The 22,965-nt window shown below is 43.0% G+C and overlaps 1 protein-coding gene and 1 pseudogene across 1 annotated transcript; one reads left to right on the forward strand and one right to left on the reverse strand.

Annotated features, from left to right (window-relative positions):
* Window positions 1-2,179: 2,179 nt before the first annotated feature.
* On the reverse strand, window positions 2,180-4,789 carry LOC126942727 (olfactory receptor 7D2). The gene is made up of 2 exons (XM_050770682.1): window positions 4,688-4,789; window positions 2,180-3,517 (listed from the first exon to the last, which is right to left on the reverse strand). Exon 2 carries the CDS (start codon window positions 3,502-3,504, stop codon window positions 2,566-2,568), a length of 939 nt encoding a protein of 312 aa, XP_050626639.1. The 5' UTR covers window positions 3,505-3,517; window positions 4,688-4,789; the 3' UTR covers window positions 2,180-2,565.
* A 1,048-nt stretch (window positions 4,790-5,837) lies between these two features.
* LOC126942858 (elongin-C-like) lies at window positions 5,838-6,525 on the forward strand (annotated as a pseudogene).
* The last annotated feature ends 16,440 nt before the right edge of the window (window positions 6,526-22,965 follow it).

The following is a 22,965-nucleotide window of genomic DNA, read 5'->3' on the forward strand; positions in this document are numbered from 1 at the left end:
TGTCTTTGGATACAGGGTCCTTAGGGAGGTAATTAAAGTTTAACGAAATCATAAGGGTCAGGTCTTGATCTAATAGGACTGATATTCTTAGAAGAAGAAGAGACACCAGAGATATAAAACCAGCTATATTTAAATGTGTATTTTAATCACACTTCATCCAGTAGGAAAACAAATAAACACTGTTGATCTGTTCATGATCCAACACACAAACAACAAAAACCCACATGCAAACACATAGAAATAAAGTTAGTGAACAATCAATAGCTTAAGAACTCTGGGCCAGGTGCGGTGGTTTACGCCTGTAATCCCAGCACTTTGGGAGGCCGAGGTGGGCAGATCACGAGGTCAGGAGACCGAGACCATCCTGGCTAACATGGTGAAACCCCCTCTGTACTAAAAATACAAAAAAAAAGTTAGCAGGGTGTGGTGGCGGGCGCCTGTAGTCCCAGCTACTTGGGAGGCTGAGGCAGGAGAATGGCGTGAACCTGGGAGGCAGAGCTTGCACTGAGCCGAGATCGCGTCACTGCACTCCAGCCTGGGCGACAGAGCGAGACTCCGTCTCAAAAAAAAAAAAAAAAAAAAAAAAAAAAAGAACTCTGTGCCACCACTTGAGATACAAAGCTATAGCAAATGCTTCAAATCCAACTTCAGAACTTACTAATGGAGAATTAAGAATGTTGACCAAGGACACAATTTTTGAACAGTACATAGGACAGAAGCGCCATCAAGGAAATTACTTGGAGATTAATTGTTAACCTACACCCCCATGTTTATCACAGTACTATTCACATTAGCAAAGGTATGGAATCAACCTATGTGTCCATCAATGGAGGATTGGATTTTTTACAAAGTGGTACCTTAAAGAACTAGAAGTCTGGGCACAGTGGGTCACGCCTGTAATCCCAGCACTTTGAGAAGCTGAGGTGGGTGGATCACCTGAGGTCAGGAGTTCAAGACCAGCCTGGCGAACATGGTGAAACCCCCGTCTCTACTAAAAATAAAAAATTAGCCGGGCATGGTGATGGGCACCTGTAATCCCAGCTACTCAGAGGCTGAGGCCAGAGAATCGCTTGAACACAGGAAGCAGAGGTTGCAGTGAGATGAGATTGTGCCACTGCACTCCAGCCTGGGCAACAGAACAAGACTCTGTCTCAAAAAAAAAAAAAAAAAAGAACTGAAAGTAGAACTACCTTTCAGTCCAGCAGTTCCACAACTGGGTATCTACCCACAGGAAACAAAGTCATTATGTGAAAAAGACACATACACGTGCATGTTTATAGCAACACAATTTGCAATTACAAAGGTATGGAACCAACCTAAGTGCCCATCAACCAATGATAAAGAAATGTGGTATATATACACCATGGAATGCTACTCAGCCATAAAAAGGAACCAAATAATGTCTTTTGTAGCAACTTGGATGGAACTGGAGGCCATTACTCTAGGTGAAGTAACTTAGGAATGAAAAACCTGGGTTTCTCTGTATGGTCAACCAACATACATAAGATCCATATGAACATATCATATGTTCTCAGTTATAAGTGGGAGCTAAGCTGTGAGGACACAAGGCATATGAACAATATAATTAACTTTGGGGACGTGAAGGGGTAAAAGTTGGGAGGGGGAATGAGGAATAAGAGACTACATATTGGGTCCAGTGTACACTGCTTGGGTGATGGGTACACTAAAAATTCAGAAGTCACCACTAAAGAACTTATCCGTATAACAAAAAACCACATGTACCCCAAAAACTATTGACATAAAAATAAATTTTTTAAAAAAAGAAAACATGGTATATATCTATATCGATATCTATGTAGATATCTATATATATACAATGGAATACTACTCAGTCATGAAAAAGAATGAAATCATGTCTTTCACAGCAACATCAATGGGACTGGAAGCCATTCTTTTAAATAAGGTAGTAAAGAAAGAGAAAGTCAAATGCTGCATGATCTCACTTATAATTGGGAGCTAAACAATGTATACGCATGGGCATTATAACGGAATAATGGACACTGGAGACTGCAAAAGGTGAGAGGGGAGTGAGAGTTTAAAAATTGCCTTGGCCAGGCATGGTGGCTCACACCTGTAATCTCAGCACTTTGGGAGGCCAAGGCGGGTGGATCACAAGGTCAGGAGTTCGAAACCAGCCTGGCTAATATGGTGAAACCCCGTTTCTACTAAAAGGCATGTGGTGGAGGGCGCCTGTAATCCCAGTTACTCGGGAGGCTGAGGCAGGAGAATCACTTGAACCCGTGAGGCAGAGGTTGCAGTGAGCCGAGATCACTCCGCTGCACTCCAGACTGGGCGACAGAGCGAGACTCCGTCTCAAAAAAAAAAAAAAGAAAAAAAAAATTGCCTTGTGTTCACTATTTGGGTAATCAGTACGCCAAAAGCTCAGACTTCACCCTTATGCAAATGCATGTGAAGAAATCTGCATTTGTATCCTCAAAGTATAAAAAAAATTACTTTTTAATTTTAAAGAGTGAGAATTTCAAAATAAAACCTTTTTGTCATTGGCGCTCACAAAACTAGTTAGTCCTGGGGCCGAGGGATCCATCACAGACAAGGAGTTGCCCTGCTGAGGAGTCTCCCCAGGGCCCCCTTCACATCCTTGTTCCTCAGGCTGTAGATGAAGGGGTTCAACATGGGAGTGACCACCGTGTACATCACCGAGGCCACGGAGATGTTCTGGGAAGAGTGAGTCACTGCAGAAGTGAAGTGGACCCCAATGCCTGTCCCATAAAATAAAGAGACGACGGAGAGGTGAGAGCCACAGGTAGAAAGTGCTTTCTCTTTTCCCCCAGATGAGGACATCTTCCTTATGGATGAAGCGATTCGTGAATAAGAGAAAATGATCCCAAGGAGGGGAAAAACGCCCAGCACACCCGTCATAACATATATCAGCGTGCTGTTCAGGAAGGTATCAGAGCAGGCCAGCTGGAGGATGTGTGTCAGTTCGCAGAAAAAATGTGGAATTTCAAAATCTTTACAGAAGGTTAGATGCGTCATCAGAGAAATATGGAGGAGGGATGTCATGACACCAACGAGCCACGTGACAAAAACCAGGAGGCCGCAGAGGCGGGGGTTCATGATGGTTACATAGTGCAGGGGGTGGCAGACGGCCACAAACCGGTCATAGGCCATCACAGTCAGGAGTAGCGTGTCCAGAATAGGAAAAAACATGGAGAAATAGACCTGGGTGAGGCAGTCCATGTAAGAGATGGTTTTGTTCTTGGTCTGGATGTTCACCAGCATCTTGGGGACGATGCAGGTGCTGAAACAGATGTCAACCCAGGACAGGTTGGAGAGGAAGAAGTACATGGGGGTGTGGAGGTGGGAGTCAGAGCTGATGGCCAGGATGATGAGCAGGTTTCCCAACACCGTGATCAGGTACATGGACAGGAACAGCCCAAATATGAACGGCTGCAGTTCTGGATCCTCAGAGAGTCCGAGAAGGATAAACTCTAAAAATCCTGTTTGGTTTTCTGCTTCCATGTAGCTGATGTATCTACAAAAGAAGAGGTAATTAGTCAGGCATGGTGGTGGACACCTGTAGTCCCAGCTACTCGGGAGGCTGAGATGGGAGGATCACTTGAGCCCAGGAATTTGCAGCTGCACAGAACTACGTTTGCACCACTGCACTCCAGCCTGGGTGATAGAGGGAGACCTGTCTCAAAAAAAATAAATAAATAAATAAAATAAAAATAAAACTATGTATATATGTATTTATTTTAAAATATATATTTATTTAAAAATATACATATATATTTATTTATTTAAAAGGAAGCGGTAACAGAAACATCAGTTAGCATCCAACAGGCATCCTTCATATAATAGAAATGTTGTCCATACTATTGTGATTTATGGACTCATTTTGTCTGATCTTTCATACATAAGTGGAATTCTAAAAAATGAAGTCTCTCATCCCAACCAGCCACATATTTAATTATTTAAAAATTAATTATATTCTGTATACTCAACATACACAATACATGTTATGAGATACATATAGATAGTAAAATGGTTACTGTAGTGAAAGAAATAAACATATCCATCATCTCATTTTCTTTATAGCAAGAACAGCTGCAAGCTACTCATGTAGCATAAACATGAGTATAATCAACAACACACTGTTATTGATTATAATTCTCATGGGGTACACTGGATCTCTAGACTTGTTTATTCTATATATCTGCTACTTTGTATCCATTATCCTACATCTTTCTCATTTCCTCCCCCAGCCCCACCCCTCCTCTGGTAAGCACTGTTTTATTCTCTCTTTATATTTGACTTAAAAAAATATTCCACATAGAAGTGAAAAAATGCAATATTTTTCTTTCTGCATCTGACTTATTTCACTTAACATAATGGCCTCCAGATTCATCCACATTGTGGCAAATGGAAAGATCTATTCCTATTATTCAGTGGAATAATATTCCATTGTGTAAAAATATATATGTGTACATACACACACACACACACACATATATACACACACATACATATATACACACACAATGGAATATATATACACAATGAAATAGATATACACACACAAATATATATGTACATATGTATCACATATTCTTTATCCATTTGTCCATCAGTAGACACTGAGGCTGTTTCCGTATCTTGACTTTTGCAAGTAACGCTGCAATGAACATGAGCATGCAGATACCTTTGCGAGTGGCAATTTCATTTTCTTTGGATACACATCCACAGGAGGGATTACTGGATCATATTTAATTTCTTGTTATTTTAAATTTTTTATTTTTAATTTCTTCTTATTTTTGAGGTCTTTTTTATTTTTATTTTTTGAGAAAGAGTCTCAACATTTTAATTTCTTTTTTCTTTTTATTTTTTGAGACAGATTATCTGTCGCCCAGGCTGGAGTGCAGCGGTGCGACCTCGGCTCGCTGCAACCTCCGCCTCCCAAGTTTAAGTGATTCTTGTGCCTCAGCCTCCCGAGCAGCAGGGATTACAGGTATGTGCCACCACGCCTGGCTATTTTGTTTTGTTTTGTTTTTCTTTTTGTAGAGACAGGGTTTCACCTTGTTGACCAGGCTGGTCTTGAACTCATAGCCTCAAGTGATCCAACTGCCATGGCCTCCCAAAGTGCTGGGATTACAGGCGTGAGCCACCACACCCGGCCTCTATGTTTAATTCCTTCAGGAACCCCCACACTATTTCCCATAATGGCTGCTCCAATCTACATTACCACCAACAGGGCACCAGGGGTTCCCTTTTCTCCGCACCCTTGCCAACTCTTGTCTTTTTAATAATAGTGAATAGTTAGTTAATAGTTAGCTAATAATAGAGCCAATTGTTAGCTAATAGGTAGTAATCGTTAATAATTCTAAGATCAGGCATGGTGGCTCACACCTGTAATACCAGCACTTTGGGAGGCTGAGGTGAAAAGACTGCTTGAGGCCAGGAGTTCAAGACCAGCCCGGGCAGCACAGGAAGACTTGCTCTCTACAAAAAAATAAACAAAAGGAGCTGGGCATGGTGGCATGTGCCTCTTGTCCCAGCCATTCAGGAGACTGAGGCGGGAGGATCGCTTTGAGCCGCAGTGTTGGAGGCTGCAGTGAGCTGAGATTGTGCCACTGTAGTCGAGACTAGGTGACAGGACGAGACCCTGTCTTAAAAAAAAAAAAAAAAAAAAAAAAAAAAACAGAAAAAACAAAAAAAATCATGGATCTCCCGTGAGTCACAGAAAGCGGCTCTGACCCAGCGGAAGTAATTCTTCCCACTGCCCCGGAAGCCACCCACGGGACCAGGCAGCTGGGTTGCGGGGGCGGCCCTGGAATAGGGGACCCAGCTGCGGGGCTGACGAGAAACGACTAAAGTTCCTTGGGAAGCAAAGTAGAATTTCGTAAGAACAAAATGGATGAAGAGAAGAAAACCTACGGTGGCTGAGAAGGCCCTGATGCCGTGTATGTCAAACTGGTATCACCTGAGGGCCATGAATTTACTGTAAAGAAAGAACATGCATTAACATCAGGCACGATAAAAGCCATGTTGAGTGGCCCAGGTCAATTTGCTGCGAATGAAAGGAGGAGGTCCATTTTAGAGAGATCCCTTCACATGTGCTATCAAAAGTATATGCATGTGGCCGGGCGCGGTGGCTCACGCCTGTAATCCCAGCACTTTTGGAGGCCGAGGCGGGTGGATCACGAGGTCAGGAGATTGAGACCATCCCGGCTCACACAGTGAAACCCCGTCTCTACTAAAAAAAAAAAAAAAAAAAAAAAAAAAAAAAATTAGCCGGGCTACTCAGAGGCTGAGGCAGGAGAATGGCGTGAACTCGGGAGGCGGAGCTTGCAGTGAGCAGAGATTGCGCCACTGTACTCCAGCCTGGGCAACAGAGCAAGACTCCATCTCAAAAAAAAAAAAAAAAAAAAAAAAAAAAGAAGTACAAGGTTCACTAACAGCTCCACCGAGATTCCCGAATTCCCAATTGCACCTGAACTTGCACTAGAACTGCTGATGGCTGCGAACTTCCTAGATTGTTAAATAAATTATAATAAACTTAACTCTTTTCGTTTAATATCTGCAGTTCAGTTAGTAATTTTTCATATGTAGCGTGTTGCCTGTATGCAGTTGAACTGTATAAAGTTCATTGCGAAGCAGATTATCTTCTGGTTTTGCATAGCAATCAAAATTGAAATTTGTTTGCTACCTCAACAAATTAAGGACATTTTCACAAGCTTAGAAATAAACAAATATGCCAATTTGCAGGAAAATAATAATAATTCTGACAGGTGTGAGGAAATATCTCATAGCTAACCACCCACATTAAATATCTATTTTATAACATCCCAAGCGAAATAGAATTCTAGAAAATGGACTCTCTAATCCCGACCATCTATCTTAACACTGATTTTATAGCACCCCTATTAGATGGTCAAGGAGTTTCTTAATGGGACATGATAAACATGTGCTTTCTGATAGGATTCACTGGAAACAGCAAAACATCACTTCTGTGGGATTCCTGCCAAAGATGCAGAACTTTAAAGAGTAGGGAACATCACACAAACTGAGCTTGAGGGGCACAATATCTCACTTGTGCTCTTCAAAATGTCAGTTCCACAAAATACAAAGAAATGCCAGGCATGGTGGTTTACACTTGTGATCCCAGCACTTGGAGAGATGGTGGGAGGATCGTTTGAGCTTAGGAGTTTGAGGCCAGCCTAGGAAACATAGTGAAACCACTTCTCTACAAAAAATACAAAAATTAGCTGGGCATAGCGGCACATGCCTGTTGTCCCAGCTACTTGGGAGGCTGAGGCAGGAGAATTGCCTGAACCCAGGAGGTTGAGGCTACAGTGAGCTATGATTGCACCACTGCACTCCAGCCTTGGTGACAGAACAAGACCCCATCTCAATTTAAAATATATATATAGAAAATGTTCCAGATTAAAGGAGGCAAAAAAGACATGTGAATCAAATGTAATGAATGACTTTAGTCTTTCTTTTTCTATAGATGACATTATTGGGATAATTAAAATATAAATGAGAAGAAACAAAAAAATAAAATATAAATGAGCTCTGTAAATTTTATAGTATTATATTAATGCTATATACTAATTACTATAGTAATAATATAGTATATAGCAAATAGTATATTATATAGCTATAATACTATACATAATATAGTATTAATGCCAATTTCCTGATTGTGATCATTGCACTGTAGTTATGTGAAATGTTTTTATTTTGTTTTTTGTTTTTTGTTTTTTGACAGGGTCTGGGTCTGTTGCCCAGGCTGAAGTGCAGTGGCACAATCATAGCTCACTACAACCTCTACCTCCTGGGCTTATGCGATCTTCCCACCTCAGCCTCCTGAGTAGCTGTGACTACAGGTGCTCGCCACCACACCCGGCTAATTTTTGTATTTTTAATAGAGATGGGGTTTCACTGTGTTGGCCAGGCTAGTCTCAAACTCCTGACCTCAGGTGATCCACCCATCTCAGGCTCCTAAAGTGCTGGGATTACAGGCGTGAGTCACTGTGCCCGCCCAGCATTATTTTTTACTTAAATATTTAGACAAATACACCATGAAGCCTGATGAACCTGAAGTTTCTTTGTGGTAAGTCCAGATCACATTCTAGAAAATTTTACTTTATCCTGATATTCCCTAAGGCTTTGTACTCATCATGGAAAGCTGAATGAAGGTTAAAAAAAAAAATCACATGTAAGACCAACAAGAAATCTGCAAATTAATCTCATGTTGACGACAGATGCAAAAGCCTGAAAGGGGAGAGAAATGAAGTTATATTTTGGATAAAATAACACACTCCATTACTAATGAATGTTTATCCTAAGAGTGCAAAAAAATTTAATATCGACAAGTCAGATAACAAAGTATAAGCATGAATAGAGCAATGCAGAAAAAGAAACAACAGTTTTAAAATAAGCTAAAATTCATTTAATAAAATGTAACAGCCTGGCTGGGTTCTGTGACTCCTGCCTGTAATCCCAGCACTTTGAGAGGCTGAGGCAGGAGAAATTCTTGAGGCCAGGAGTTTGAGACAAGCCTGGACAATAAAACGAGACCCTTACCTCTACAAAAATAGATTTTTTAAAAAATTAGCTACTTGGGAGGATGAGGCAGGAGGATTGCTTGAGCCCAGCAAGACCCTGTCTCAAAAAAAAAAAAAAATTCAATTTAAACACAATTACAACTAATCAGTGTCATCAGCTTTCTTATGTATCTGCAAACAGCCATGAGAAAAGATAAGAGAATAAAAAGTCCACTCACAATTGCAATGACAATATATGTAACATCTGGTGCAGAGTGAACATTTAGTACATACTTGTTTTGTTTTGCTTTGCTTTTTTTTTTTTTTTTTTTTTTTTTTGAGATGGAGTTTTGTTCTTGTTGCCCAGGCTGAAGTGCAATGGTGCAATCTCAGCTAACTGCAACCTCCACTTCCCAGGTTCAAGAAATTCCCCTGCCTCAGCCTCCCAAATGGCTGGGACTACAGGCACACACCACCGTGCCTGGCTAATTTTGTATTTTTAGTGGAGACGGGCTTTCACCATGTTGGCCAGGATGGTCCCGATCTCTTGACCTTGTGATCTGCCCGCCTCGGCCTCCCAAAGTTCTGGGATTACAGGCATGAGCCACCGTGCCCGGCTCATATACTAGAGAAGAACAAGGGAGGTGTTAGCAGATGGACTGAAAGAATGTGCTCAAGGAAGTGGCAGTTCCTACTGACATGGAGAAACTCACTAGTTTCCAGAACGAAAGGCCATCAGAGGTGGAGGTGACAGAAACAATTGCAATAGAATCTTTTTTTTTTTTTTCCTTTTTTTGAGACAGCGTCTCACTCACTCTGTCACCCAGGCTGGAGTGCAGTGGTGTGATCTTGGCTCACGGCAACCACTGTTTCCTGGGTTCAAGCCATTCTCCTGCCTCAGGCTCCCTAGTAGCTGGGATTACAGGCATCTGCCACCATGCCCAGCTAATTTTTGTATTTTTAGATAAGATGGGGTGTCACCAAGTTGGCCAGGCTGGTCTTGGACTCCTGGCCTCAAGGGATCCACCTGCCTCAGCCTCCCAAAAGTTGCAATGTCTTAGAAGACATATATAACCAGGTAAGGGAACTCTAGAGACATTTAAAAAAATCATCATGAGACTTTATCAACCCTTTTACCTCCATCTCTTCCTTCCTGCACTACTTTTTAAATCCTTTTCACACACAGTACTCACAAGGATAGCGTGAGTCACTCAACTGACCATTGCTTGGAAAAAAAAAAATGTTGGTATGACGTCTTCCTCCCCTGACTGTTGAATGCTGAAGACAGAATCTAGCAGGGAAAGACGGGCAGAAGGAACTTGTCATGAAGTCATCCTGACTCTCCTCTCTAAGATGCACGAGTGTGGCGTCAGGAAACTGTCCAGGTGAGGGGTTCTAGGGAAGTATTTATGATTTCTCAAGCCCCAGGGAGCTGATGTCTCATCGTTCCTCATTAAACTCACTCTTACAGTGATGTTCTACTCTCCAAGCCATTCGGCTCCCTTGGGATCAAGAGCAAATGGCAGAAAGCCATCATGTGCTCTAATTCTGTTTCCAAGAAGGCAGATCTGAAGCCAGGTGAGTCTCTCTGCACCTCCCACCCCTTGGGGCCTCTTTAGTCTTGGAAGAGCTTTCATCACTATTGGTTTGGCTTTGAGATAAAGAGGTTCACAAAGACCTGTCTCTCTGTAATCCCAGCGCCTAAGGGTCTCAAAGTAACACAGAATAAAATAGAGATGCAACTATTTCAGTGAATCCCTTGTGATCGCATTGGCTACAGGGTGTTAAACAGCCTGTGGATATGTAGTTAAGTCCTGTTGAGAAAGAGTCAACCATTGTGAGATATAACAAGGTTTCTCTTCAAACAGCCTGTTCAGCTTCTTATTCTCTAATTCCAGGTACCTCCCCCCCCCCCGCCCCCGCCACACACACTTTCTTCTCCTTTTCTTCTCTCTGATTTTGCTACATGCCCAGACATGCCACAGCCCCAGCTCGCATTTCTTTCCTTGTTTAAGAATAGGCTAGCTGTCTAGTTCTCTGTAGATGACCCCTTCCTCCTCTCCCCTCTCTCCCCTTACACGTCCACCTTATCTAAGACAGTTTAAATGTGTGGCCAATCAAGTCTAGTTTAGATTGTGCCGTCTGACCGCAGCCAATGGGGAAAGGACACAAAGTCAAGAGTTGCCTTAAGAATAAAAGCTTCTACTCTCCTTTGTTCGGGGTGCTCTGATAGCAGCCAGCCCTACAAGAGGCACCCTTCTGCGTAGAAGTAAATTTGCCTTGCTGAGAAATCCTTTGAGTGCTCCTTTTTCTTTACGACTCCAAGCTTTATTTCTAACAACCACGTAAAATGATGCTACAGGGCCAAGCAAAATAAAGGCTGAAGAATATCCATCACATTTAATGGCATGGAAAACATTGGAAACAGTGTTCTGGGTGGAGTGATGGGGAAAATTGCATTGAGGGCAGGTTTGGAAGGAACTCAACAATAAGAAAAAAGTTCTTTTCAATTTTTAAAATGATGGTAAAATATACATAACATACAATTTACCATCTTAACCATTTTAAGTGTACTGTTCAGTGGCATTAAGTATATTCACAATGTTAAGCAGCCATCACCATCCTCCATATTCAGAATCTTCTCATCTTCCCAAACTGAAACTCTGTTCCATAACACTCGTCCCCCATTCACCCTCCCTAGCCCCTAATGAACCACCATGCTACTTCCCGTCTCTATAATTCTGACTGCGGTACCTACCTCATGGACGGAAGTATGCAGTGTTCGTCTTCTTGTGACTGACTTATTTCACTTAAGTAAAATATTGCCAAGGTTCATCTATGCAGTACATGTATCCGAATGTTCTTTCTCTCTCTCTTTTTTTTTTAGTGAGAGTCTTGCTCTGTCACCCAGGCTGGAGTGCAGTGACAATCATAGCTTATTACAGTCCCAAAGACCTGAGATCAAGCAGTCCTCCCATATCAGTCTCCCAATTAGCTAATTTATTTTTAATTTTTAATTTTTCTATTTATTATTATTATTTTATTATTATTTTTTATATTATTATTCTGAGATGAAGCCTCACTCTTTTCGCCCAGGCTGGAGTACAATGGCCCGATCTCAGCTCACTGCAACTTCCACCTCCGGGTTCAAGCGATTCTCCTGCCTCAGCCTCCCGAGTAGCTGGGATTACAGGTGTGCGCCACCATGTCCGGCTAATTTTTGTATTTTTAGTAGAGATGGGGTTTCACCATGTTGGCCAGGCTGGTCTCCTATTCCTGGCCTTGAGTGATCCTCCCGCCTCAGCCTCCCAAAGTGTTGGGATTACAGGCGTGAGGCACCATGCTCAGGAGAATGTTCTTTGTTAAGGCCACAAAATATTCCATCATATTGTATGTATATATACACATTCTGTTTATCCATTCATCTGTCAATGGCCGGCAGATCTTTTAAAATTAAAATTAAACATAAGAAAATCTGTGTGGTTTGCAGGAATAAATTTCGATTACTTCAAACATACAACAAAATGTGGTAGGCCGGGTGCAGTGGCTCATGCCTGTAATCCCAGCACTTTGGGAGGCTGAGGTAGGTGTATCACCTGAGATCAGGAGTTCGAGACTAGCCTGGCCAACATGGTGAAACCCTGTCCCTGCTAAAAATACAAAAAAAGAAATTAGCTGGTCATGGTTGTGGGCGTCTGTAATCCCAGCTACTCAGGAGGCTGAGGTTAGAGAATCGCTTGAACCCAAGAGATAGAGGTTGCAGTGAGCCGAGATTGCGCCATTGCACTCCAGCCTGAGTAACAAGAGCGAATCTCTGTCTCAAAAAAAAAAGTGGTAAATATTTTTCTGAAATATAATATTTTAATATAAAATTATTAACACATTATTTCATTTTTTTCATTTGTTTGTTTTGGCGCAGTCTCACTCTGTCACCCAGGCTGGAGTGAGTGGCACAATCTCAGCTCACTGTAACCTCTGCCTCCTGGGTTCAAACTATTCTCCCATCTCAGCCTCCTGAGGCGTAGTAGCTGTGATTACGGGCATATGCGCCATCACACCCAGATAATTTTTGTATTTTTAATAGAGATGGGGTTTCACCATATTGGCCAGGCTAGTCTCAAACTCCTGGCCTCAAGTGATCCACCCACCTTGGCCTCCCAAAGGGCGGGGATTATAGGCGTGAGCCACCATGGTTGGCCATTTGGGGGTAATCTTTTTAACTGAACAGAAGTAATTGAAGTAATTTGCAACTCTACTGGACAAAAATCATTTGCAATTGATTAATTCCCTGTGGGTTGGCAATGACTTCACAGAGTCCGGATCTCAAGCAAACAAAAGAACATTGTCTTGAGAAGGAAAGAACTAGCTAGGCCTATCAGACAATGCTTCAGTGTGATACTGAACGGAAATGTGGTCATCCTTTTGCTTCATTTAAAAGGTTTAGGTAATTTGCTTCTTAATACAAAGGATGGATTAGAAGACAAGAGGGTGATGGAACAAGAGATCGAGCTGGAGCAAAAAACAGGAGCCAGATCACAGAGGACACTGGAGTTTAGGTTTCCTTCTGGAGGAATATAAGAGCACTGGGTGTTTTTTTAAAAGAAAACAGGCCGGGCACGGTGGCTCAAGCCTGTAATCCCAGCACTTTGGGAGGCCGAGACGGGTGGATCATGAGGTCAGGAGATCGAGACCAGCCTGGCTAACACGGTGAAACCCCGTCTCTACTAAAAATACAAAAAACTAGCCGGGCGAGGTGGCGGGCGCCTGTAGTCCCAGCTATTTGGGAGGCTGAGGCAGGAGAATGGCGGGAACCCGGGAGGCAGAGCTTGTAGTGAGCTGAGATCCGGCCACTGCACTCCGGCCTGGGTGACAGAGTGAGACTCTGTCTCAAAAAAAAAAAAAAAAAAAAAAAAAAAAAGAAAACAAATGTGTACCATGGATGTCCCCTGCAGAATGGGCAGGAAGGGTGCCAGGCTATCTACAGCCCAGATAACAGATCATGTGGACTTGAATCAAAGCAGCATTGGTGGATGTTCTAAAAACATAAAGTCTATTAAAATGGCATCTAATTCTTGCTATATATATGTATACATAATTTAAAAAAATATATAAAAATATACATTTTTTTTGAGATGGAGTCTCGCTCTGTCACCCAGGCTAGTATGCAGTGGCACAATCTCTGCTCACTGCAACATCCACCTCCTGGGTTCAAGCGATTCTCCTGCCTCAGCCTCCCAAGTAGCTGGGACTACAGGTGCCCACCACCATGCCCGGCTAAGGAATTTAAAAAAAAAATTTTTTTTAATTTTTAAAAGAAGTTATCTAGTTTTCTAGTTTCCTAAGCACCTTTTTTTTTTTTTTTTTTTTTTTTACATAATTTGCCTTTTATGACTTGACTTGTGATATGTCTGTATTATGAACTAAATTCTCATATTGATGTTGGTGAAAAGAATCAAAGTCTGTAAAATATTTGAAGAGATTTATTCTGAGCCAATATGAGTGACCGATGGCCCATAACACAGCCCCAGAAGATCCTGAGAACATGTGCCCCCAAAGTGGTCAGGCTACAGCTTGGTCTTATACATTTTAGGGAAACATCAATCAATACAAATAAGATGTACATTGGTTCAGCCAGGTGCAGTGGCTCATGCCTGTAATCCCAGCACTTTGGGAGGCTGAGGCAGGTGGATCAGGAGATTGAGACCATCCTGGCTAACATGGTGAAACCCCGTCTCTACTGATTAAAAAAATATAAAAAATTAGCCGGGCATGGTGGCGGGTACCTGTAGTCTCAGATACTCAGGAGGCTGAGGCAGGAGAATGGCGTGAACCCGGGAGGCAGAGCTTGCAGTGAGCCAAGATGCGCCACTGCACTCTAGCCTGGGCGACAGGACTATACTCCATTTCAAAAATGAAAAACAAAAAACAAAAGAAAAATAAAAAAAATAAAAAAACAAGCCTCTGTAATCCCAGCACTTTGGAGGCCGAGGTGGGAGGATCACTTAAGGCCAGGAATTCGAGACCAGCCTGGCCAACATGGCGAAACCCTGTCTCTACTAAAAATACAAAAATTAGCCGGGTGTGGTGGCATGCACCTGTAATCCCAACTACCTGGGAGGCTGAGGCAGGAGAATGGTGTGAACCTGGGAGGTGGAGCTTGCAGTGAGCCAAGATGCGCCACTGCACTCCAGCCTGGGCAACAGAGCAATACTCCATCTCAAAAAAAAAAAAAAAAAAAGATGTACATTGGTTCAGTCCAGAAAGGTGGGAAAACTGGAAGCTGGGCTTCCAGGTCATATGCAGATTCAAAGTTTTTCCAATTGGCAGTTGGTTGAAAGAGTTTTTCTATCAGACCTGGAATCAGGCCGGTCATGGTGGCTCATGCATGTAATCCCGGCACTTTGGGAGGCCGAGATGGGAGGATCGCTTGAGCTCAGAAGTTCGATACCAGACAGGGTAACATGGCAAAACCCCATCTCTACAAACAACAGAAAAATTAGCCAGGCATGGTGGCATGTGTCTTGTAGTCCCAGCTACCCAGGAAACTGAAGCAGGAGAATCACTTGAGCCTGAGAGGCTGAGGCTGCAGTGAGCCATGATCATGCCACTGCACTCCAGCCTGGGCAACAAGGTGAGACTCTGTCTCAAGAAAAAAAAAGTTTCCAGGGGAAGTATTATGATAGGACAGAGAGAAGGGAATTGATTAGGTTGTATGCTTTAAATATGTGAATTTCCCACATGTTCATCACATCTCAATAAAGCTGTTCCCCTTACTTAGATTCTTGCAATAATACACTGGCCTTGTGGCCAACTGCAGAAAAGAATGACCACTGTGTCTTATCTTTCCTATATCCAAGCCCCTTCTGTGTAACTGAGCGCCCTTCCACCTTGGGCTCACCCATGATTGCACTGGCTGATGGGGTGCAGGCACACCCGATACAAGCTCTGCTGGAAGACTCCAGCAATGTGTGAACAGGCCTTACCCAGATGGCTCGGGGGATGAGACATTGAGCGAAGAACAATAAACATTTCCGCCCCACCTAGAAAATGACTGCAGAAGCCAGTCAAGAGAACTCTCAGGCCAAGCACAGCCCAAACTGTCAAACAACAAACGCTAAATAAATGGTGGTGGGATGGTGGTAGTGTTTGAGAGACAGGGTGTCACCGTATTGCCCAGGCTGGTCTTGAACTCCTGGACTCAAGTAATCCTCCTGCCTGTTGGCCCCCAGAATGCTGGGATTATGAGCCACTGAGCCCAGCCTGGTCGTTGTCTTAAACCACCATGTTTTGGGGGGCTATGAAACAAAAGCTCATAGAAACAGGACCCTTCATTGCATTCCACAATTGGGAACCAGTTACCTTGCTCAACTGCAAACTTCATCAAATATCAATTGGTTTCCATCAATTTTCAACTAACATTTACATTGAATCTGATAGACTAACAGATAGATATATATGTGTGAGTCAGGTGCAGTGGCTCATGACTGTAATCCCAGCACTTTGGTAGGCTGAGGCAGGAGGATTGCTTGAGCCCAGGAGTTTGAGACTAGCTTGGGCAACGTAACAAGACCGCGTCTCTACAAAAATAAAAAATTGAATTAGTCAGGCATGGTAGTGTGTGCCTATAGTCCGGGTGCTTAAGAGGCTGAGGTTGGTGGATGGTTTAAACCCAGGAGGTTGAGGCTGCAGAGAGCTATGATCATGCCACCGCACTCCAATCTGGGCAACAGAATGAGACCGAGTCTTTTAAAAAAAAAAGAGAAGAAAGGAAATGTGTGTGTTCCACAAATCTGTCCCATAGTACCTTTCAAGTCTGCCTCCTACTCCAAAGATTGTCTTTTATCTACAGAATGTAATATACTGTCATTTTTTTGGTGCCTTTGCACTCAGGATTAGCATGCTTATTTGTGCTTCTGAACTCTTAATAATCCTACACGGCAGGCCTCGGTGGCTCACGCCTGTAATCCTAGCACTTTGGGAGGTCGAGGTGGGTGGATTGCCAGAGCTCAGGAGTTCGAGACAGGCCTGGGAACACAGTGAAACCCTGTCTCTACTAAAATACAAAAAAATTAGCCGGGCATGGCAGCGTGTGCCTGTAGTCCCTGCTACTTGGGAGGCTGAGGCAGGAGCACCTCTTGAACCTGGAAGACGGAAGTTGCAGTGAGCTGAGATTGTGCCACTGCACTCCAGCCTGGGCAACAGAGCGAGATTCCATCTCCAAATAATAATCATCATCATAATCATCATCCTTCTACACTGAGCTTGCATCATCTCTTCTACTTTGATTTTCTTGATGGCCCCAAGTTCAACATCTTCCTCATCTGGGGTCTCCCAAATGGATTCACCCACCATACTAGGTATCTTTATTTACTGTTGATCTCTCTCTTCTCCTAGACCTTTACTCCCTTAAAGGCAATACTTTGTCTTATTGATCTTTCTTCCCAAAACCTAGTTAAAAGTGTAAGGCACTTAGCTAATATTCGTTGGGTGTATAGAGTACGTTCCCTAGCAGGGAAGAATTCCTGAGTGGATTGGATGTTACCCAAAGGTTACACAAGACAGAGACAGTCCTTGCTGGAGAGGGTCCAAGAACTGAAAATAAGACTCAGACAAGCAGACTGTGTTCCTGTAATTAGAAGTTCCCTCCAGAGACTGTGTGACACTTTCTTTCTGAGAATTGGCAGGGAAGTGCAACGAGAAGCAACTGTCATGGGCCACTGAGGTTGTCCATGGAATTCATTATTGGGATGGAGAAATTGGGCACAGAGGGACCAGTTATGCCGGTTCCCAAGGCTCATTTTAAAAATGGTCGATTTTCCTCAATGCTGAGAGAAAGTACTCTCTTCCTCTTGGGCCCAGCCTCTAGGGTACACATTCTTTTTCTCAGCCCTGGCAATAGCCAGCGAGTCATTGCTATTTCTTCACTCATGAGCCTTGGAAAACTTCTGACCAAGGCTTGCTGAACATTCAGCATTTTCACTCAGGGATGTAAACTGCCCTGACTACCCACCCAAAGTCCTGTGTGGAAGCACTGCAAGGGGGAAATGAAGGGATTTCAGGAAGCCAAATGGAACACCACGAGCCCCTATGTCATGAACTCTGAGCCCAACAGATTCACTGGTTGATGAAGGCATGAAAGGGGTCAAAAGGTGAAGCAAGAGTTGAATGGTAAGAGTAAGCACTTGATACTGATCCCAGTTTCCAGCTGGTGAGTTGACTCTTTGCATCTGTCTCTTTCTCTGCAGAAAGTAAATGACTTTTCAGTGTTGCTGGGAAGACTGGTCGATCTATGTAAAAAGAGCTCCAATCCGCCATCTTCTCGGGTGAGGGAGAGAGAAATTATCACCAATGTTAGGTCAAAATAACTGTCAAGGCCCAAGGCTGGTATAATCCCAGCACTTCGGGAGGCTGAGGTGGGTAGATCACCTGAAGTCAGGAGTTCAAGACCAGCCTGGCCAACATGGCGAAACTCTGTCTCTACTAAAAACACAAAATTTCGCCATGTGTGGTGGTAGCGGGCGCCTATAATCCCAGCTACTCCTAAGGCTGAGGCAGGAGAATCGCTTGAGCCCGGGAGGCAGAGGTCACAATGGAGAAATTGGAGCAAAGAGAGAGACAGAATTTTAAAAATCTAGAGAAATAAATATAAAGAAAGAGAGAAAGAGAGATGGAAAGGGAAGAAAGTAAAACCACTTAGCTAAGGAAGCTCAAAAATGAAAATGTGGATCATGCTACTGTACTCCAGCCTGGGTGACAGAGCAAGACTCTGTCTCAAACTAATAATAACAATAAACAACAACAATAATAATAATCAGCTTTTATTCTGAACTCAGGAAAGTAGCAGTGGGCTAAAGATAAATCAAGGAACTCATGTTGCTTAAATGTAAGGGCTTTTCTTGGGCAAAAGATTAAGACCTTGGAGGCCAAACCAGAGAGAAATGAATGGACTGGAAGAAAATGCAGATCAAACTGCCCTTGAAAACAGAAATAACTGTCGGGTTTTGACAAGCGTTTTTCAAATCTTGCAACCTGAAAACCAAATACAGCGAGAGAAGCAGGGTCTCATGAAGCACACTGGAATTGCTCTTGTCATGACAGAAAGAAATGCTTGGATGATTCCTCAGTAAGCATTCTCAGCCCTCTTCTGTTTTAGGAGAAACTGAAATGTACAGGAAAGCTGCCTCTTGAGGATTTCTGTGTTGATTGTTTCCTAAAAAGATAAAGTGGCCAAAAATGAGTATACACTTCTGTCTCTACTAAAATATTAAAAAATTAGCCGGGCGTGGTGGCGGGGTCCTGTAGTCGCAGCTACTCAGGAGGCGGAGACAGGCGAACCGCGTGAACCCGGGAGGCGGAGCTTGCAGTGAGCAGAGATCGCGCCACTGCACTCCAGTCTGGCGACAGAGTGAGACTCCATCTCAAAAAAAAAAGTCTACACTGTACACTGCACAGGTTGAATGCGTCAATCCCATCTGTCTATTCCCCTCCTCAACTTTACTCTTCCTCATAGCATTTATTCTTCTCTGCATTTACTTTTCTTCCTAGTGTTTATATATTTGCTTGTACTCTGGCTCCAAAGTTTAACATCAAGATTACTACGAATGGGACCAGTTTTGTGTACAGCTGCCTTGCCAAAGCCTATGAATACCCGGACGAGAAAGTTAGCAGTTAACTCCCAGTGTTTATGAGAATGTAGTATGACATTGCTGGCATTTTAATGTAGCTGATAAAAGTCGTTGTTTTGTAAGTGATGGAGGTAAAATGGGTTATCCATTCTGACAAGGTCCCTAAGTACAACATACCCTGCCACCAAACTGATGGCAACTCTTAGACCTTCTCAAGAAACACAAATACCCTCACACTCACAGCTCCAAAGGGACTAGGGATCTCTGGTCTAAAAAAAACCCAAATTCAAGCCAAGACACACACCTAACAATCCCCCAAGGGCTTTTACAAAGAAGAAAGTTAGCACAATACATTATTTTTATATATATATATATATACACACACATTATTTATATATATTTTATATATATATATATATATTTTTTTTTTTTTGAGACAGAGTCTCGCTGTGTCACCAAGGCTGGAGTGTTGTGCTGAATGGCAGTAGCTGCTTCTCCACATGGCAGAAAGAGGGCTGAGCAGACCTTGTGAGGGCACGAACACCATCTCCAGCAACACAAGAGTCCAGGGTCTTCACAGCCATAAGGTCCCCGCCGGCCCTCCAGGCTCAATCTCAATCTCACCATTTTCCTTCCTGGTAACTAAAAACAATGGCCAAAGCTCCATCATGGAGCTTGGATTCCTATGCGATTGGGTTCTGCTTGCAGCAGCAGGTGGTTTCAAAACAACCTTTTAATGGCATCAGACCCACTTGTTATCACTGCATGGCTGCTGATGGGTACCTGAGACATCCTCTTTGTAGGATTTCCTTGTTCCTTAGGCAGGGTTTCTAATGAAATAACAGGATGTGGAGGGGAGGCCATGTGTGGGGATGTCAGTTACTGCATCTTGAAGAAATCAGGCTTGGGGATGGGAGCAGAGAAACACATCGCCCTTTCCAGTTGTTACACAAAGCTGTGCACAGCAAGGTTTATTACCACTACACCCATCTCTCCCTTCATTCCTCCCTGGGTGGCCAGGGCAGGCCAGGAGGCAGTTGTGTTACTGGCTTAGGGGACTGCCACATTCAGAGCAAATTCAAGCTACATTGGGCAGAAGCACCTGTTTTCCTAAGAACCTCAGACATCTGGATTTTAAGGAGTCACTAAATGGATTTGACAGATGAAGAGGACAGAAGAGTTAGTGAACTTTAAGATATATCAGTAGAAGTCATACAAACTGGAAAACAAACACATTAGAAAAATGAAACAGGAACTTCACAGTCCTGTGGCACAGCTAGAGTTTCAAAAGGAGAAAATGAGGAAGAAAACAACTTAGGAAAATTCCTGAGAATTGAAAACAGGAACTCAAACAGACACTTACAAACCAATGTCCATACTGCAGGGGCAACATGATTTCACCTACGTCATCTTAGGATCCTTGCTGGGCCCATCAATTACACTGACATATGATTAAGTTAACAAGATAAAAGCATACACATGTATTTGTTTAATGAAAGTTTTATGTGGCATTAGGATCCTCATAAGGAAATAGACCAGAAAAACAGTTAAGAGCCAAACATTTATATACTGAATTGGACAGACAAGCAAACTGCGCTAATGGGATAAAGCCAAGGGTGTGGGCTAGGGTGGTTAATCAAGTAGAGAAATGGCTAAGAAGTCTCAGTGTAATGAGGTTGCTTTGGATAGATCTCCTGTGCCTCAACTTTGCATCCTTGATGCTAAGAATGCTGTCTTCAGGCTGGACGCAGTGGCTCACGCCTGTAATCTCAACACTTTGGGAGGCTGAGGTGGGCATATCACCTGAGGTCAGGAGTTCAAGACCAGCCTGACAAACATGGTGAAACCCTGTTTCTACTAAAAATACAAGAAGTAGCCGGGCATGGTGGCAGGCTACTCGGCGAGTACCCAGCTACTCGGGAGGCTGAGGCAGGAGAACTGCTTGAACCCAGGAGGCGGAGGTTGCAGTGAGCCCAGATCGTGCCACTGTACTCCAGCCTAGGTGACAGAGCGAGACTCCATTTCAAGAAAAAAGAAAATCATCAACATCAGTATGATTCACAATAGCCAAGAGGTAGAAACAGCCCAAATATTCATCAATAGATGAATGAATAAAACGTAACACATACATGCAATAGAATATTATTAATCCATAAAAGGGAATGAAATTCTGATATATGCTACAACATGGATAAGCCTTGAAAACATTACTTTTAAAGAAATAAGGCAGATGCACACGAAACAACATGTTTTTTTATTCTACTTCTGACAAAATTCATGGACATTACCTACAAGTTACCAGGGGCTGAAGGCAGAAGTGTTGAGGAGTGATTGCTTAATGGCTACAGAATGTTTTGGAATGAAGAGAAAGATCTGAAAATGGATAGTGGTGGTAGCCAATATTGTTAGTGTACTTAATGCCACTGAGCAGTACACCTGAAAAATGATTAAAATGGGGCCAGGCACGGTGGCTCTACACATGTAATCCCAGCACTTTGAGAGGCCGAGGTGGGTGGATCACGAGGTCAAGAGATCGAGATCATCCTGGCCGACATGGTGAAACTCCGTTTCTACTAAAAATACAAAAATTAGCTGGGCATGGTGGTGCACACCTGTAGTCCCAGCTACTCAGGAGGCTGAGGCAGGAGAATCGCTTGAACCCAGGACGTGGAGGTTGTAGTGAGCCAAGATTGTGCCACTGCACTCTAGCCTGGGTGACAGAACGAGACTCCGTCTCAAAAAACAAAACAAACAAACAAAAATAAAGACGGTGAATCTCATGTTATGTTTACCACAATTAAAAAATTATGAAGAAATAATGGCCAAATACCTCCTTGTGAAAGACAGTGACTCACAGATCTAAGAATCTCAAGGATCCCCAAGCAGAGCAAATGCACAGGAAACTGCAAGACACAGAGTCAAACTGTTGAAAACCCAAGATAATTATCTGAAAAGGAGCCAGTGACAAGCAACACATTACACACAGGGGAGTAATGTTAAGAATAACGCTGACTTTTAGTCAGGAACAGTGGAGGCCAGAAGACAAAGAAATGACCTCTTTAAACATATCCAGGCCAGGCGCGGTAGCTCACACCTGTAATCTCAACACTTTGGGAGGCCGAGGGCCGGGCAGATCACCTGAGGTCAGGAGTTCAAGACCAGCCTGGCTAACATGGTGGAACCCTGACTTTACTAAAAATACAAAAATTAGCCAGGCATGGTGGTGCAAACCTGTAACCCCAGCTACTCAGGTGGCTAAGGCACAAGAATCGTTTGAACCTGGGAGGTGGAGGTTGCAGTGAGCTGAGATCACTGCACTCCAGCCTGGGCAACAGAGACTCTGTCTCAAGAAATAAACTAAACTAAACTAAACTAAAATAAATAAAATAAAATAAAAAATAAAAATAAAAATAAAATAAAATAAAATAAAATATAAAATAAAATATCCAGCCAAAGTATCTCCAAAAACTAAGGTGAGGAGGCTTCCAGGTAACTAAAACCAATGGCCAGTGAGTTGTAAGCAACCTCCCCAAATCTCCTCTCAAATGCTATGAAGTAAGTCCACAATTACGAATCTTCTACACAAAGCTATACCTTCAACACTGCCTTTAAGACATAGAGAATGCCAAAATTGCAACATAACTATGAGTACAATGAGAAAAAGCATTAAATCTTAGCAACATGGTCCCACACATGCCCACCCCAAGGCTCTGTTAGGTAAACTGCAAGAAAGAGGAACAGCTGGTGGGGGGCCTGAGACAGAGCCGGAGCAAGACCCTCAGACTCATCTACCCTTAATTTGAACA

This window comes from Macaca thibetana, chromosome 19 (genome assembly GCF_024542745.1).
Source record: "Macaca thibetana thibetana isolate TM-01 chromosome 19, ASM2454274v1, whole genome shotgun sequence".
NCBI classification, from domain to species: domain Eukaryota; kingdom Metazoa; phylum Chordata; class Mammalia; order Primates; family Cercopithecidae; genus Macaca; species Macaca thibetana.